This window comes from Ailuropoda melanoleuca, chromosome 12 (assembly GCF_002007445.2).
Source record: "Ailuropoda melanoleuca isolate Jingjing chromosome 12, ASM200744v2, whole genome shotgun sequence".
Taxonomy (NCBI): Eukaryota; Metazoa; Chordata; class Mammalia; order Carnivora; family Ursidae; genus Ailuropoda; species Ailuropoda melanoleuca.
The window spans coordinates 18721673-18739285 of record NC_048229.1 but is presented as its reverse complement, the minus strand read 5'-3'; the positions used below and the strand labels follow the sequence as shown (position 1 = coordinate 18739285).

Here is a 17613-nt window from a genome sequence, read left to right as displayed (position 1 = left end):
ATTATTCTGCATATCTTACAAAATTCCAGTTTTGTTTTGCCTAATGTTATTTGGGGTTTGGAAATCTTTTTAGTGTGCTGTAAAGAGATGAAGATTGATGCTGTCGACTTCTGGCCCGAATGGGTAGCAGTGTGCACAGCTGCAGTGTTCTGACAGCCTCTCTTCTCCCTCCTGTCTCTCCAGCTGTCCCTGGAACACCCCAGTATGTGGATGAGCAGTTCCTGTCACGCCTCTTCCTGTTTGTGGCCCTAGTGATCATGTTCTGGCTCCTGATTGCCTAATGCTGGGCTCCTAGCCTACATCCATGGCATGGCCTCTGGACTGGTGACATGCCACACCCACCCTTGATGTTTGGCTTCCTGGCTAATCCTGACCCTTGGAATCACTGGGGTCAGTAACACATCAAGGAGTTCTGCTTCTCCATCAGAGCTTAGAGACTCAAGACCAGTTGTCAAGGACTTTGGAGTGTCGCCACTGCTGTAAACACCCTGCTATAACCTCAGTCCTTGGCATTGAGTCATCTCTCATGAGTTAGACTATGAAGTCCTGTTCCAGCCAGCTCAGCATGTCCTGACTCTGCACAAGGAAGAGGCAGGAAGAGAGAAACTGTCAGTACAATTTCACCTGAGTTTAATATTACAAAAACAAGGGGATGAACCAAATAGAAACTTTCTTTCATCTCTTTACCCCTTGGTAAGTGGCCTCCAAAATCAGTGGACTCCTCATATAGAGAGGTTCCCCTCCATATCCCAGTGCTGCTCTGCCCTATTTGCTCCTCCTCCTCAGCAGAAATGTAAGAAATTGCTGTCCTATAAAGATTGCAATTGCAGCAGCTAAAGCTGGAGTCACTTCATGAATTCACCAGAGATCCAAAGATCTTTTATTGGCTCTGGGCCGTGCGTAGTCTCTGGCTCCAGAGACCTCCTGGTTTCCTGGAGTAGATTATCCCCAGAGACGTGAAGCTTCAGTCACAGATTTCCCATCATCTTTCCATCCCAAAATATGCGCATCTGCCAGAGGACGCACAGTGGAGACTACTGCTGAGGCTGGAACTGACTACTGCTCTTTAGGAAAGACCTGTCAGTGGGACTCTGGTGGGATTTGGAGCTCTCATGCAGGAACAACTGAACAAGCAGCCCTTGTCCCCAAGGCCACAGAAGCTCTGGTGCATCCTTTCAGACCCACCCAATGGAAACTGGCGGCTTTGTCAAGTCAGTTCAACTGCATGTTGAAGACCATCTTCCCCAGAAGCCAAATTGTCCTTTATGAAGAGGCGGGAGTGGGGAGACCCACGTTACCCTGGTTTTGGTGTGGCTTGGGTGGATACCCCTGAAAACTCCTTGTATGTGTGTTAAAACCAGAGAAGCACGAAACTGCGGAACAGGCAACTCCTGATGATTTTTTAAGCCAGGCAGCATGGCCTAGAGAACCCCTCAGCATGATGATGTGGTGTGGTCTTCCCCAGGAAATTTCCAAGGGAAATGGTCTTCCCAAGCCCTTGATTTGTTTTTCCACTTCACAAACTTTTTCCTCAGAATCTGATGGAGGGAGTGATTCCAGGCAGCAGGACAGTTCACTTGTGGAGTGGTTCTCACTGTGCTGGTCAGGCCTCTTCCTAGAAATCCAGCCTCTTCCAGAAGATTCCAGGGATTGAGGGAGATGGACTTCCTCCAGGGGCCTGTCACTTTACCAGTCCACACTGCTCCTGGCTCACCCCCAGCCATAGCCAACAAGTGGTAGAAAGCCCCACCTAGTTCTTTTTTCCACATGTGGCTCTGCATAGCATGTGGAAACCAAGACGTTGAGGAAGATGAGGGAAGTCCTCCTCTCCTTTCCACAGTCCCACCCCTTCTCCTCTGTACCTGTCAATGCCAGAGTTCAGTGTTTAATCAGACAAAATGTTAAGTATTGAATAGGTGGTTTGTTTGCCGAATCCATTTGGTAGGACTAAGCCACCACCAGCTTTACCATGTCCCTGATGGATTTTAAACATTCCTGGGACACCCACTCAAGAGTACTCTTTTTATCACCTCCTGGAAATCCCCAAAGTCGGGGAAGGGGGTGGGGCGGGGAGAGTCCTGAATTCTCAGCACAAGTGAATTGGTGGGATCTCTCAGTGTAGTAGCCCCACCTAGTGGTGAGAGAGAGGACTTCAGTCAGATGGGCCCAACAGAAACGGGTTTCCAGAAGAAAGGTTAAAAAAGAAGGGTTGTGGATAGGAAGACAAATCACTTGGACTCTTTAACAAAGTAGTAAGCCCAAGAGAACTCCACCAGCAAAGGCATCCCAGGAACCTGTAAACAAAGCCAGGTTGGTCATGTGCCCTTTGATTTCGAACCTTCTAGGTCCCCACTCACCTTCTACTGGGAGCTGGGGCAGGATAGCCAACTTGGGACTGCTGGCCCAGCCCCAACAGGAAGCCCCCTTCCCACCACCCCTCTGCAGGTTCACCACCCTGCCTGTCTGCCAAGGCAGTTTTCCTTTCTTTTGTGTGTTGTCTATGTTCTTGGCCTCCATCCCCTCCTGCCACCTTTGTGGATTAGGACCAGGTCCCACCCACAGTCAGAAAATGACACCATGTACAGTGGCACACCTTGACCAGTCACTAAAATTTTCACTTTTGTGAAAGTGATTTGATTTAGAATTAAACAAATGGTTTTACATTACTGTGAGCTGTGGACTTGTCTGTATAAGGGGGTGGGGTGGGGCAGGGCAGGAATGGGTTGGGGAGTAGTCACACTGGTCTGGCCTCTGAGAACCACCTCTGCATACATGAGAATGTCACATCAAGGAGCAAAGGCTTCAGGCAGCCATCAATGATTAGAGATGAGAAGCACTTCATACACAGCCCTGCCCAAGGTGTGACCCATGTGACAGCCCTGGTCCCGACAAGTGTATGGAATTCCTAAGCTTGCAGGCTACCATGATGGAGCTTAGCTTGTGGACAGTCAGAACCTTGAGGACAATGACAGGTTATTCAATGTCTGCATCTCTCCACGTGTTCTGCAGTGGGGCTGGTGGGACCCCAGCCAAGCCCTCTACCTGGAGCAGTGGCTATGCAGTTCCCTGAGGTTCCTCAGCACAGTATGAGATGGAAGATAGTGAGGTTACAAACCTGGCCCAGCCTCAGACTCCCCAGCACACCAGAGCTACAGGTCACCCCTCTGAAAAGTCCCTTTTCTCCCTCTTCCACTTTGACCTAAGAGTTACCAAGTTGAATAGCACCAAGATTTGGTAGGAAATGCAAAGGTGAGGGATTTCCAAGAACTCCCGAGCCCAATAAGGAATGGCAAACAAAACATACACTGAGTAGAATAGGACAGTAAAGCCTCTATGTACCAATGACCCAACCCCAATAATCATTAACTTGTGTCCAATCTTGTTTTAGCCCCACCCTCACACTGCTCTGTCTCTCCTGCCTGGACTATTTTGAAGGAAATCCTAGTCCTGTGCCATCTATTAAGTATTTTAAATATGCATCTCAATGGTAACGATTTTTTAAAACATAACCAAAATACTATTTAATGTACCTTTAAAAATTAACAGTAATTCCTTAATGTCATCATGTATCTAGTCATTGCTCAAATCTTCCTAGTTGTCTCAACTTTTTTGTTCAGTTTGCTTGCACTGAGATCCAAATCAGGTCCACACCTTGCTATTGGATTTCTGTTAAGTCTCTCTTACATCCATAGGTTCCTCTTTTCTTTCTCTTGCAGTTTGTTAAAGAGATGAGTTCATTTGTCCTGTTGAGTTTCCCACAGCTTCAATTTTGCTGTATGTATCACTCTGGTGTTAATTAGCTCCTCCTACTCTTGTATTTCCTGTAAATTGGAAATTAGATCCAGAAGCTTGACCAGATTCAGGCTTGGTTTTTTAGTATAATTATGTCATAAATGGTAGTGTATACTTCTTGTTGCATCATTTCAGGAGGGACATAATGCCTGGTAGTTCTTCTTTGTGATGTTAACAGCCTTTACTGATCATTGTCTAAAACAGCACTGCCCAACAGAGTTTTCTGCCTTGATGGAGATGTTCTCTATTTGCACTGTCCCAGCACAGTAACCACTAGGCACATGTAGCTGGCAAGCACATGAAACGTGGCCAGTAGACTGAGGAACTTAATTTTCAGTTCTATTTCATTTTAACTTAAATAGCCACATGTGGCTAATGGCTATCCTATCAGTGCAGATTTCGATTAATTCACAGGGTTTGCAAAATGATATAATGGAAAATAATGTGTTAAACATTTAGAAACGAGTGCATTTCTGGGTAGAATAGGGCAACAAAATTACAGAGAACATGAAGGGGGGTTATAGGAATGGCAGAGTGGTACAAGGGCAGAAAGTATTCAGAAAAAAAGAGTCCTGGAGTGAAGGAAGGAGGGAGAGAAGGCTGCAAAGTGAGATGTAGTTTGCTCATGAGGGCCTAATCTGGCCTTTATTTTGTTGGCAACAAGGAGCTGTTGAAGGCAAAGTCTGAACCTTAACGGTGGTTTTCAGTGTCAGGTTCTTATTTCTATAGGTTCAAAGAGTTGATTGTGAGTTAGTCAACAGGATCTGGCGTCAGAGACTGACTAAACTATAGTCAGGTCAAACTGTGAACAGGTGATTTGGGCACTAGAAAACAGTATCTTCTCCCTACCCGGGACTTTTCTGCCCTCCAGAAATCCCCCCTTGAGTTCACAGGTGATCTTGGACTATTCTTTGGGTCTATATTGGAACAATATCTCTTGGTTATACCATTTCTACAGATTGCTATTTTTTTTAAAGATTTTATTTATTTATGTGACAGTCAGCGAGAGAGGGAACACAGCAGGGGGAGTGGGAGAGGAAGAAGCAGGCTCCCAGCGGAGGAGCCCGACGTGGGACTCAATCCCAGAACGCCGGAATCATGCCTTGAGCCGAAGGCAGACACTTAATGACTGCACTACCCAGGCACCCCAGATTGCTATTTTCTTTCTTTACATTTCAATTTGTGTTTCTCTAGAAATACCTAAACTTCCCTGGAGGGAACTTGGGGGCGTTGGTTTTCCCCCCACTCACTGCTAGTGAACACCAGGAGGCTGGATGTGGGAAGGAACTGGAATGAGAGAGAGTTAGGAGGGAGAAGAGACAGGCCTCGGGTGCCTTGCTGTGGGGCAGAGGAAAGAGAAGACAAACAGGGGTCTTGGTTCCAAGGCTGTCAGTACCTGTGTGCCTGGGAAAATACAGCATAACGTTTTTGCATGTACAAGGTGAATAAAATCCCTGCTCCCTTTTTGCTAGCCACAAGGTGGCTTGTCAGAGTCTTTTGGATCCCTGTCACTTTAATTCAACATACAATCCTGTGGTTACTATATTCAGACCAGAGATTTCCTCAAACTGTAAAACCAGTCGCTGGAGGGTTCCCAGCAATTAAAGGAAGTCAAACACATCCCCTCCCCCACCCCCTCAGCACTTTCTCCATACTCAGGACTTCAGAAGCCCCCTGCCACACCCAGAGAAGAACCAACTGACCTGCATCCGGTTTGGATTACAGAGGGCAGGAAGAACGAATTGTGCTCACTTTTGCTTACTCGAGTGCTGGAACCAGACAGCATGATTGAGCTTTGCCCTTAGTGGGGGCGTCATGATCCATTTCCTTGGGCCCCATCCCTACCTCTTCCTGGTCATTTAGACACTTCCCATGACCTAAATCCAGTCTAAGGAAATGACAGTTCCCAAACACCCAGCACCAGAGAATCAGATGGGAGGGACTGCAGGTCCAGCTGATGTAGCCCACCCTTTGTCATGTGGAGGACCCCAATTCCTTCCCAAACCTAGTGAAGGGAAGGGTTCTCAAGGTCTCTCAGCCAGCTAACAGCTGCCAGGAACCAGTCTGCTGTTCTTGTCCAGTGCTTTTTGCTTCACAAAGAGGAGCCAGCAGGACAAATTCATTCCACAAGTGTTTCCTTTGGTCTACATGGCATTTTTAAAATTTCCAAACGTTACCAACATCTACAAAGTGGGGAAAATTCACCTAAATACCTGGAGTTTTGGCTTGTCTTGAAAAATTGGATGATCTGGTGGCTGGATTCATTTACATACCTACGTGGCCTCAAGAAGGATCTGCCCCTGGAATGCTGGTTGCACCACCTTCATACCACGTTTGACCTAGAGATTATCTACTGAGTGCCAGCTTACTCAGTGGTGCAGATAAGTGGCTTCTCTGAGCTGGAAGCTTCTAAAAAAAGTCCACTCTCAATCCCCAAAGTTTTGTGGGGTAGCTTCTCCATATTCATTTTTTTTAAAGATTTTTATTTTTTATTTATTTTTTAAAGATTTTATTTATTTATTCGACAGAGATAGAGACAGCCAGCGAGAGGGAACACAAGCAGGGGGAGTGGGAGAGGAAGAAGCAGGCTCATAGCAGAGGAGCCTGATGTGGGGCTCGATCCCATAACGCTGGGATCACTCCCTGAGCCGAAGGCAGACACTTAACCGCTGTGCCACCCAGGCGCCCCAAGATTTTTATTTTTAAACAATCTGTACACCCAACATAGGGTTTCGAATTTACAACCCTGAGGTCAAGAGTCACATGCTCTACTGACTGAGCCAGTCAGGCACCCCTTTAGATTCATATTCTTGATCCCAAACACTCTACTGGAAAGAGCTTTTGCCTGGGAGTTGAGAGACCTGGTTTCCAATCTCACCTCTGCTTCTAATGAGCTGAGCTATTTTCGAGGTAGTCAAATTTGTTCCCTCAGGTCCTCAGCTGCCCGCATCTGTAAAATGGGCTGAGGGTCCTCTGTTGAGACCACCCGCGAGTCCCGAGGACTCTCCTGTTAAGCCACCTCACGGTCGCGGACAACCACCTTTACCAGCTCAGCGTCTCTCCCAATAGGAGGCGCCAGGGCGTCCACAGAGTCCGAGCCAGGGGGCGGGGCCTGGAGCCAGGGGCGGGGCCTGGTCTCGGGGCGGGGCGGCGGGGAATCGACGGGCGGGCGCGCACCGGTGCCAGGTGCGGTTTGGTCCTCCCCGGGCGCCGTAGGCGGTACATCCCGCTTGCGCCCGGGGCTGAGGTCCTCCCGCGCCTGAGGCGGCTGGCCGCGGGAGCTGAGAGGAGCTGCTGCGGTCCCCACCACCTCCCCATTTCCGCGTCCCCAGGACCATGGCCGCGCAGGCGGGTAAGGAAGGGCCTCCCCGTCCTGTCCCGCCGTTATCTCGGAAGCCCGGGCCCAGGATGCCTGAGGGGGCTGGCAGCCTCGGGGCTTTCGGGATGAGTTGACTCCCGTGGGTCCCCGCTTCTTAGCAGGAGAACTGGGGGGAGTGAGCACAACGCTCCGCGAGGAGGTTGTGGGGCTTCGGGAATTGGAGGACCGGAGACAGAAGGCTCCGAGGAGCAGGCGGGTTAGGAGGCTCTCTGAGAGTTGAGGTCCCTGGAGGAAGCGATGCTGGCTCCGTCAGGGGGCCAGCCTTTTCTGTGGAGCTCAAATTAAAACTCTAAGAAAGCTGGGGGCCTGGGTACCCGTGGAGTGAGGGATATGGGGACTATGGGGAGAATGGGATAGAGAGTTACCCTGGGTTCTGGGTTTTCTGTGGAAAGTGGAGGATAGTATGACTTCTCTGACCGGATCCAAGGCTTCTCGAGGGAATCTTGGTGCCTGTGATCCTCTAGTCTTGGGGCTTTTTGCAGGAACCTGGAGTGTGGGCTCCCTTGGGGTTTAGGACACGGATTAGGGGTTAGGGAGAGATTGGAGCATAATTCCTGGGGAAGGTAGGCCCCGTGGGGTTCTGGGCCCTCCGTGGGAGCTGGGGCCTCCCTTGGCCTCTCTGAGACAAGAGAGAAATGTGGTCAAACACCTCTTGGAAGGAAGAGTTGTGCAGAGGTGAAGGGTAGCTTTAGAGTTAGGTTAGCCAGGCCTGCAGTCCCTTCCCAGTCACCTCACACACCACGCTGCAGCTTCCTGCCCTCCTGGCCTGTCCTCCCGGCACCAGGACATTCTGTTGACTATGTTTCCCAGCCACCTGTGTGGGTGGCCCAGCCTCTAGGTCGACCAGGGTCAGCGTCCAGAAGCTTTCTAGAGGTGGCAGGAGGGAATGGTGGAGGAGGGAGGCTGTCTTGGATATCTGCCCCCACTTCCTGGCTTTCAGCCGGTGGACAGTCACTTCCTCCATCCTGAATACAAGGACCAGGCCACCAATGGGTCACTTCCTCACCGTGAAAGCATGGGATTTTTCTCCTCATTCTTGATAATAGGCTTCTGGAGAAAGAGGACTAGGCATATAAATGTTCTCTGTCCCTTTCTCTGATTTTTTTTTTTTTTTAGCTTCCAGAGTTCTTCAGCTCAAATGATTTCCAGTCACTTTTTCTAACCTCTGTGTACATAAGTTCCCTGTTTTGAACCTTGATTCACAGAAATTTGTAGAAGATCTTAGAATGTAATAGTGTTAGGTTCTCTGAGTGAATCAAAAAGCTTTCTAGAGGTATTCAAGTGTCTAGGTGCATTAGTTTAGACATTTGTCCATAAAAATATTTGTTGGATAATTCTGTGCCTCACACTTAACCAAGCGCTGAGTAGTATAATGATGAACAAAATGGACACAGTACTTGCCTTTGTGGTGGTTGCAGTTCTAGAGACAGATAGTAAATAATTGAGGTAACAATGGAGATAAATGCTATAATAATTGAGATAAACAATGGAGGTAAGTGCCGTAAGAGTAGGTGAGGGAGAGTGAATAGAGGATACTTTTCCTTAAAAAAGCAAATTTTTGCTGATCCTTGAGGATAAATAGAAATTAGTTCAGCAAAGAACATTCCAAGTAGGTGGAACAGCATAAAAAGTTGCCTTTGAAGAGTTGAGAGTAGGCCAATATGGCTTGTTTTATGTGTGGGGGCTCAGAACTCAGGCTCAGAAATGACTTGTTCAAGGTTCTATAGCCAAGTAAATGGCAGTGGTCAGAGTTCGTATTTTCCAACTTCAGATTCAGTGCTTTATCCTCTCACAAACACCAGAATCCTTTATTATCACAAACACCGGAATGAGGTTGTCCCATAGAGTCAGAGAAGGGAGTAGGGCTTAAACTTTTACTTGTTCTGTCCTAACTGTTCCCTTCAAGACAACTCAGATTCCTGTGTAACGGGAGAATCAACAACAAAGAAACCAAATATTTACTGAGTACCTGTGATGTCTAAGGCACTGGGCTGGGCCAAGTTTTACCTCTTATAATTTTTAACAGATGCTAGAGCCAGGAGGGACTTGAGATAATGTAACTCTCTTTGTTTTACATATGAAGAAACCCAGCGAGAAAAATGGATTTGTCAAGGGTCACTCAACTAATGGTAGAGCCAGAACTAACCTGGGATTTCTCCTCCAGTGCTCTTTCTGATATTCCAGGCTGCTTGAGATACAGAGTCTGGCGCACAAAAAGTCCTTTAAAAATATTTGTGGAAATGAATAATACGTGGTTTGTCCCTTTGAGAGATTCACTGTCTATTGAGAGTAATTAAGAAAAAAAATGGGCAAATCAAGACAAACTATTAGAAGGCCTGTATGTGATAACATTATAGAATTTCAAAGGTGGGGGAGAACTCTATTCATACATCCATTTCAGCAAATATATATTGAGTTCATACTATATGCCAAGCACTTCTAGGCCCTGGCAGATACAGCAGGAAACAAAACAGACCAAATCCCTTCCCTAATGGAGTGTATGTTCTGGTGGGAGAGATAGACAATATGTAAATATATGAATATCAAACATCAGGGATCAATGCTCTGAAGAGAAATAAAGTAGGATAAGGTCATGGAGACAGTGGGAGGTCAGGGAAGCCTCCCTGGTTAATAACATCTAAGCTGAGGGGCGCCTGGGTGGCACAGTGGTTAAGTGTCTGCCTTCGGCTCAGGGCGTGATCCTGGCATTGTGGGATCGAGCCCCACATCAGGCTCCTCCGCTATGAGCCTGCTTCTTCCTCTCCCACTCCCCCTGCTTGTGTTCCCTCTCTAGCTGGCTGTCTCTATCTCTGTCGAATAAATATAATAAAATCTTTAGGGGCGCCTGGGTGGCACAGTCGTTAAGCCTCTGCCTTCAGCTCAGGGCGTGATTTCTGGCGTTCTGGGATCGAGCCCCACATCAGGCTCCTCCGCTATGAGCCTGCTTCTTCCTCTCCCACTCCCCCTGCTTGTGTTCCCTCTTTCTCTGGCTGTCTCTCTCTGTCAAAATAAATAAATAAAATCTTAAAAAAAAAATAACATCTAAGCTGAGAAATGAAGCAAGGGAGTGAGCCATTTGGTTATCTGGGGGAAAAACATTTTAGGCAGAGGAAATAAAAGGGAATGAGTAAAGGCCCTGAGCCAGGAATGTGCTTGGCATGTTTGAAGAACAGCAAGATGTCCAGGGTGGCTAACAGATTTGGTCAGGAAATGCTGACCAAAATTTGAGATAAAATTTGAGAAATCTTAGGGGCATCTGGGTGGCTCAGTCGTTAAGCGTCTGCCTTCATCTCAGGGCATGATCCCAGGGTCCTGGGATCGAGCCCCACATCGGGCTCCTCTGCTGGAAGCCTGCTTCTTCCTCTCCCACTCTCCCTGTTTGTGTTCCCTCTCTCGCTGGCTGTCTCTCTCTCTGTCAAATAAATAAATAAAATCTTAAAAAAAATTTTTTTTTGAGAAGTCTTAGGTAGATTAAAAGCAGTGGGGGCGGGGGGAGGGTTTGGTATCCTGGTAGGGAAGAAACTGGAAGTAGGATGCATAACTGGGCAAGTTTCAAGGTTTTCACAAGGGATAGTGCATTAATATGTGTGGTAGAGGCAAGAATGCACAAATGGGGGAATTATAGGAAGTGAAAGATAAAGCTGAGAGGGTAGGTAAAGCCAGACCATGGAGTGTTTAATGCTAGGCTTGTGGAACTTTTCAGTCTACAGAAGAGACTATAGGTTTAGAGTCAGGGAGAGTCATGATATATGTTATTTTTAGCCTATCAGTCTGGCATTGGTGGGCATGATGGATTGGACAAGGGTAAGGAAGGCACTAATCTGGAGGTGGGTACAGTGGGCCCAGAGCTGAAGTGTTAGTGAAAGGAATGGAGAAGAAGGCACCGACCACAGGAATTACCTCATGTTGGGCAGGGCAGGGTGACTTGGATGGCCGTGGGTATGGTTTGGAGGGAGTAGCATAGGGTCCAAGAGGACCACAAAGTTTTAAAGCTGAAAAGAAACCCCTCATGTTCAAGCGGCTGTATTAGGCTTTCCACATTCCTGATGAGTTTTCCATGTCTTCTGGAGGCTGAGCTGATGCCCGTTGCAGGGCTGGCTTCTGATCAGTGCAAACCTGGAAAAGGCTAGGGTTCAGGGGCATATGCAGCGTCACTTTGGCATTTCAGTGAGAGGACCTGGAGCTCTAAGCATTCTTTTACAAGCCTATCACCCTTCTCACTCTTGGCCTTTGTTTATGTAGTAACAAGAATAAGACTCTTTTACCTATTAATCTATACCCAACAGGATCTAGAACATGAAACCATTGCCTAGTTCTGTCGGAGTATACTTTGAGCACCCATCCTGGCATTTTATTGTCAAGTCTTTCTGCCTGTAATTTCTTTTTTCTACGAAAGAAAATCTAAAATGTAGTTAAAGACATAGACTTTGGAGTTGGCAGAACTGTGGTCTAAACCTAGCTCTATCACTTGTTAGTTGAGCATTTCAGCTTTGTCTGCATAAAATGGGAACAGTAATAGCCCTTCAGTATGAGTCTTCATCTCATAGGATCTTTATATTCTATTAGTTCCTGCTTGCATGGTGCTTAAGATACTACCGGCATATTATAAGGACTCAAAGTAGTTGGGGTTTTTTTCCATATCATTGACAATGGGTAGAGAACTGCTGTTTGGGAATGTATGAATTGGTTAACCAGTTCTCTGATAAGAAAATGCCTTCCCCCAGATAAGAAAATGCCTATTCATTCACAGTTAAGTAGACTTATGGTTGGAAGGGCGAACCTGAGCTAAAGCCACAGGAACCATCTGTCTCATTTGTTTCTCTACCAAGTATCTTATTACTGTACCAAGTTTGCCCTGCTTTCAGCACCTGGTTTGTCCCTCTCTGACGTGCTATTTCTGTACACATCCTTGTCTCTTACACTGCATGACTACTCACCAAGGGCCCCAGAAGTTCATGACCTAGTCTTTGTCTTGCACACGGGCACATAGAATATATTTGCTGAATTTGTTTTGAAAACGTTCCCTTCAAATTTTAGAGGTTAGTGTAATTCAACTCAACCTTTTCCCTAGCCAACCCTCTAGATATACGTGAAAGAAAGAAGAAAAGCTTTCAGTTGCCAACTAAGTGCCAGGCACTGCGAGAGGTATTTTCACATACATTAAGTTATTTCTCTTAATCTTCTTGGTAATCCTGTAAGGTAGGTGGTTATCCTCTTTTTAAAGATTAAGGGACAAGTTCAAAGAGGTTAAATAATTTGCCCAAGGACACAGAACCAGGTTTCAAACCTAGGTATAGCTCCAGCTCTTCTGCTTGACCCTTACAGTTTTCCTAATAAAATAAAAGGCAGATGGGAACAACAGCAAGAATGAAACCTTCTGAGATGTCTGTGTATGTGCCTTAACCTGAAAATGGGAGGCCCCTGGTTTGGTGTCACTGACTCAGAGCTAGAAGGAATAATTTGATCCCTCCTCTTACAAAGGAAGAATATAAGGTCCAGAGAAGTCCAGAAGCTCCTTTAAAAATCATCTAATCTTTTTTTCCATAGACACTCCCCTTGGTAATATTTGGTAAGCTAGTGAGGAGGAAAATCCTTTGGGACATAAGGGAGAGTATCTAGAGGAATGTTACTCATACCGTTAGTCTTGTTGGTACTCACTTCATTAAGGTGTGATCTTTTCTCTCTTGGCTGTTCCTTACCAGTTGCTGCCCTGCCCCTCTGCTTCCTGCTTTATCCTGGGACAAGTGGGATTTATACACCTGATCTGCCAGTTCCCAGGGGGCACAGCAGTTACCATACTAGTTGTTTTGTGCTGCACTGAATTGGCTGGGTTTTGTTCCTGGTTCTCATTGTCTAGGGGAACATGAGAAGCATCAAAGATTTTTCTCAAATGAAAGGATAGGATCTGTGCATGTTGGTTCAAGCTAGGCTTTATGGTCTCATGAGCTTTCAGTGCCTGGAAATTTCTCACCACTTTGAAGTCTGAAAAGGACTAGTTTGCAGAAACCCAGCTCTTACACCAAGATTAAGGTGGATGTTAGTGTCTTGTGAGAAATGCGCTGGCACTGAGCTGGGGTACCAGGCTGAGCCCTTCCACTGAATAACTGTGCAGTCTTAAGCAAGTCCTAACTTGTCTGAGGCTGCATACGATAATAAAAAGGCAACTGGTCTGGTAGTTTCAGAACTTGGGTTTGAGCCCCTCCCAGACCAGCTTTCTGATGGTTAGGCAACTCAAGTCTCCTTCTTCAAGCCCATTTTTCATTCAGAAAAAGAAAAGGACAGGACTAGAGTAGATAATTTAAGGCCCTTCCAGCCTTACCATCCTGTCATCCTACTGCCTGCCTCAGTGGATTCAGAGATTATTTGAGGGCCACATCACTAATTATTAAGTTGGGAGAGAGAAATGTGTATAAACTGAATATATATACATATATATTTTTTTAACTAAATATATTTTATGCCAGGATCCAAAAGATCCTGAAGGTGAGAACCTTTGTAATGAGCCATTTGTTGTAATACTCACCCTCTTTGCATTGCACATTTACAACTTCTTAAAAGCAACAAATTCCAATAATAATTGTGAAAGCAGTTTTCTGATTATTAAACACCTAATAAGGGCCCCTTATTGTTTTAAGGCTGCTGGGGATATTTACTTAATCAAACTCCCTTTCTGGCCTCTGACAATGACTAGGCACTGTTGATAAGTCTGCAAATATGAGAAGTAAACACTATAGAGGTAGAGGGTGAAGGTCCTGGTACAATGAGGTATTTTCCTAGATGAAATATTTCCCAGGCAGACTGGACTCCGGATTGGTCTTTCATTGGGCCTCACAGAAATCTCCAGGACTTTGTATTATTATATTTCTCTTGCATTCCTTAGAGTAAAGGTTGTAAAAGTGTTGGGGTGCCTGGCTGGCCCAGTTGGTGGAGCATGTGAGCCTTGATCTTGGGGTCATGAGTTTGAGCCCCACGTTGGGTGCAGAGCCTATTTTAAAAAAAAGAAAAAAGTTGTAAGAGAATTAAGATCATCAACTTTCAGGGCTGTAGGGAGCTGGAGAAGCCAAGAGTTTTCTTTTGAAGAGTATCTGGGCTTGAGAAGCTGAGGGCTTTGGGTGAATATTCTTGACCAGGTACTTAACTGAAAAACAGTGTGAATGCTCAACAGATAAACTGAGGCCTGTGCATCTACGTGTGACTTTACCCATAGGTAGTCATCCTGAGAGCCTGAATCCTTATTCAGTGGAATCATTCCTGCTGGCCGTTGGAGCTTATCTTTGGAAATTACCTATGTAGTGGGCAGTTGGATCCAGCTTTTCAGTTGGATTTCAGTGTTCGTTCTGCATCAGGTGTTATGCTAGGCTCTGGAGTTCTGGAGATGATTAAGATGCAGTTTTTGTCCCTTAGATCTAGGAGTGGGGATGGGAGACACAGAGAGGGAGTGACTGAAGGAAATAGAAACATAATGAATTATAATTACAAAACAAATGATATAAAGCAGGTATAGACAAAGTGGAAAAAGTCCCCCTTTGGGGGACCATCAAAGAAGGATAAAAGTTTGATTAAGGAAAAAGGCGGTAAAGTATCTTAAAAACAGAATAGCCTGAGATGTGAATTTCAGGATGCAAGAACATGAATGTGTGCAGCAGAAACAGAAAATAGGTCAAGATGTGATTAGAGCATCCCTTTGTAACAGATGATGAGAAATAAAGGTTCTTTGAGGCCACCTTGTAGAGGGCCATTCATTCCTTTAATAAATGTTTGTTGAAGGACTACAGTAGACAAGGGACCCGTCTTGGTTCCCCTAGTGCTTTGGAGCTGGCAATAGCCAACTTTAATGATGTGTGAGGAGTTTGCATTCCTACCTCGGGACCTTTGCACATGTCTTCCCCCCACCCCATCCTAGTCTCCAGTGTTATCCTTCCCTCCTCCTCTTTGCCTGGTTAATTCGTATTTGTCCTTCAGAGCGCAGCTTGAAAATTATTTCCTTAAGGGATACTTGTTTGCCCTACCCCACCCCCTTTTTCCTAGTTATGAACTTGATTTCTCCTTCATACCACTTGCCCCAATTATAATTATATTATTGTTTAATATCTGTGTTAAATCTGGGGTGCCTGGGTGGCTCAGTCGGTTTAAGCGTCTGCCTTCAGCTCAGGTCATGATCCCAGGGTCCTGGAATTGAGCCCCATGTCAGTCTGTCTGTTCAGCGGGGAGCCTACTTCTCCCTCTCCCTCTGCCTGCCACTTCCCCTCCTTGTGTTGTTCTCTCTTTCTCTCTGTCAAAAAAGTAAATAAATTAAAAAAAAAATCTAGGTTAAATCTCTTTCTTATTTGCTGCTATTTCCCTAGAACAATGTTAGATGCATAGTTGGCATGGAATAAATATTTGCTGAAAGAATGACTAAAGTGTGTCCATTGAATTTAGCAATAAGCGGTCACTTTGGCCCTCGGTGAGACAGTTTCAGAGAAATGGTGGGGGTGGAAGTCAGATTGCAGTAAATGGGAAGTGAGGAAATGAGGGCAGTGATGTGTAGATAACTTTTTAATATGTGTAGCTGTGAAGGGGAGAAGGGTGGTAGCTGGAGCAGAAAACACCGTCCAGATTTTTTTTTTTAATGGGAAAGACTTGAACTAATGTAAATGATAATTGGAAGGAACCAATGGAGAAGGGAGTCGTGGTAGAAATAACGGAAAGTGCACATCTTCTGAGGTGGGATAGGATAGAATCTAGAACAGGTGTGCCATGCTGAACAGTTGAGCCTTTCTTCTGTAGACACTGGGGAGTCTGGGTGAGCCAGCTAAGATTGTGCCAAGACGGAGAAAAGAAGCCAAAGACCTGAACTCAGGCTGTGGTGAAGGACAGGGAAGGATTGGAGAGACATTTGGAAGGTGGAACCAGGTGGATATGAGAGAAGAGAGTAGGGCTCTTGATTTTGTGCCCCTAGAGCCTAGCACAGAGCAGGTGCTAAATAAGTGTTGATTTGGGTTTCTCAAGACTGGAGAAAGACCAGGCTCTGGAGGGTGTGTCAGTAACAAGTTATCTTGAATAGCCTCATAGTGGAAAGTCCTGATCATTTTTGAATTTTGTAAACAGCGAGAAGTCATTCAGGGCCAAGATGCTGAATTGTTGAGTAAGTGGGTGGTCAAGTTAGAGACCATTCCTTTGGGTTAAAAAGTAAAAATAAGAAATGAGATGTGGCTTAAAATAATGAGATTTGCTGGGGGTAGGACACAGCAGTTCACAAACTGACCTAAAAGCCCTTCCCTTTAAGAGTTACAAAAATGTTTCAAACCTGTAGCTCTGTAACTTGGAAGATTCATTTGGATGTCTGTCTTCATTGAAAACCTTCTTACGGGGGCTCCTGGGTGGCTCAGTCAGTTAAGTGTCTGCCTTTGGCTCAGGTTATGATCCCAGGGTCCTGGAATCGAGCCCCACATTGAGCCGCATATCGGGCTCCCTGCTCAGTAGGGTGCCTGCTTCTCCCTCTCCCTCTACCCTTCCCCATTCCACTCATGTTCTCTCTCGCTCTGCTCTCTCTCTCAAATAAATAAATAATCTTCAGAAAGAGAAGAAAAGAAAACCTTACTAATTCATTGCTTGCCCACTATCCATAACCCAATTTGAGTAAGTCTCTCAGACTTTGTGCCTTGGAGTTTGTGAGGATAATAGTGCATTCTCTGGCTCACTACCACCCAAAAAACCAAAAAGGCCCCTTTTGAGAGTCTAAGAATTTTTAGATTCATGTGGTGATGGGCATTTGTCCTATTATTGTGGGGGGGAGGAGAGGAGCAGTTGGGTCAAGGTTTTAAAGCCTCCTGCCAGCTTGTTTAACTCTCCTCTGGGGTATGAGGACAGCTGCCTGTGTCCTGGCTGCCCCAGAATGCTGCTGAGCAATCTTGAAGTGTCTGAAGCTGTGAATTGTCTATTCATGACCCCTGTGCCTGTGAAACAGGGTTCAGTGACTGTCACCGTGCCTGTGGCAGTCTGGAGTTACCAGAGAGAACAAAGCTGCATACACGGAGCGTACAAGGGAGGCTTGTGACAACCTTGTCCTGCTTTCTAGGGCTGAGTCAGGTACCACAGCTTGATCTCAGCTTCCTTCTTTATTTCAAGAAGTTGGCATCTGAGCCACAGCAGGAGTATTGTTTTGTCCCTTTTGGAGGGACATGGATTCACTCTGTTATTGCCCATGCTAACCTTTGAGCATACACCGCCCTTCCCCATCCTTTCTCATCCTCTGGCAAATCTTCCCCATCCTTCGAGGTTTAGCTCAAGTATTAGCTTTCCTTACAAAGACTTTCCTGACTTCCTTAAGTGGAATGAGCAGGAATCAGCATGGCGGAGTGAGTGGAAAGAACATGGGCTGCAGGATGAGTTGGGCCTGCGTTGGAATACTGAATCTGCTGCTTGGCCTGACACCCCCAAGCCCTAGGTTTCAATTCTCC

General features: G+C 46.0%; 2 protein-coding genes across 4 annotated transcripts in view; both read left to right on the top strand.

The window, feature by feature from the left end:
• The window catches only part of RNF185 (ring finger protein 185), a 35142-nt gene extending 32476 nt beyond the window's left edge, over positions 1 to 2666 (top strand). For all 3 annotated transcript variants that reach the window (XM_011220162.3, XM_002915554.4, XM_019795646.2), the window contains one exon: positions 184 to 2666. In XM_011220162.3, coding sequence (XP_011218464.1) covers positions 184 to 281 — 98 coding nt within the window. In that variant the 3' untranslated portion in view covers positions 282 to 2666. The remainder of the gene's footprint in view (positions 1 to 183) is intronic.
• A 4276-nt stretch (positions 2667 to 6942) lies between these two features.
• LIMK2 (LIM domain kinase 2) overlaps positions 6943 to 17613 on the top strand; it is a 56713-nt gene continuing 46042 nt past the window's right edge. Inside the window, exon 1 of the mRNA XM_011220152.2 lies at positions 6943 to 7144. Coding sequence (XP_011218454.1) covers positions 7129 to 7144 — 16 coding nt within the window. The 5' untranslated portion in view covers positions 6943 to 7128. The remainder of the gene's footprint in view (positions 7145 to 17613) is intronic.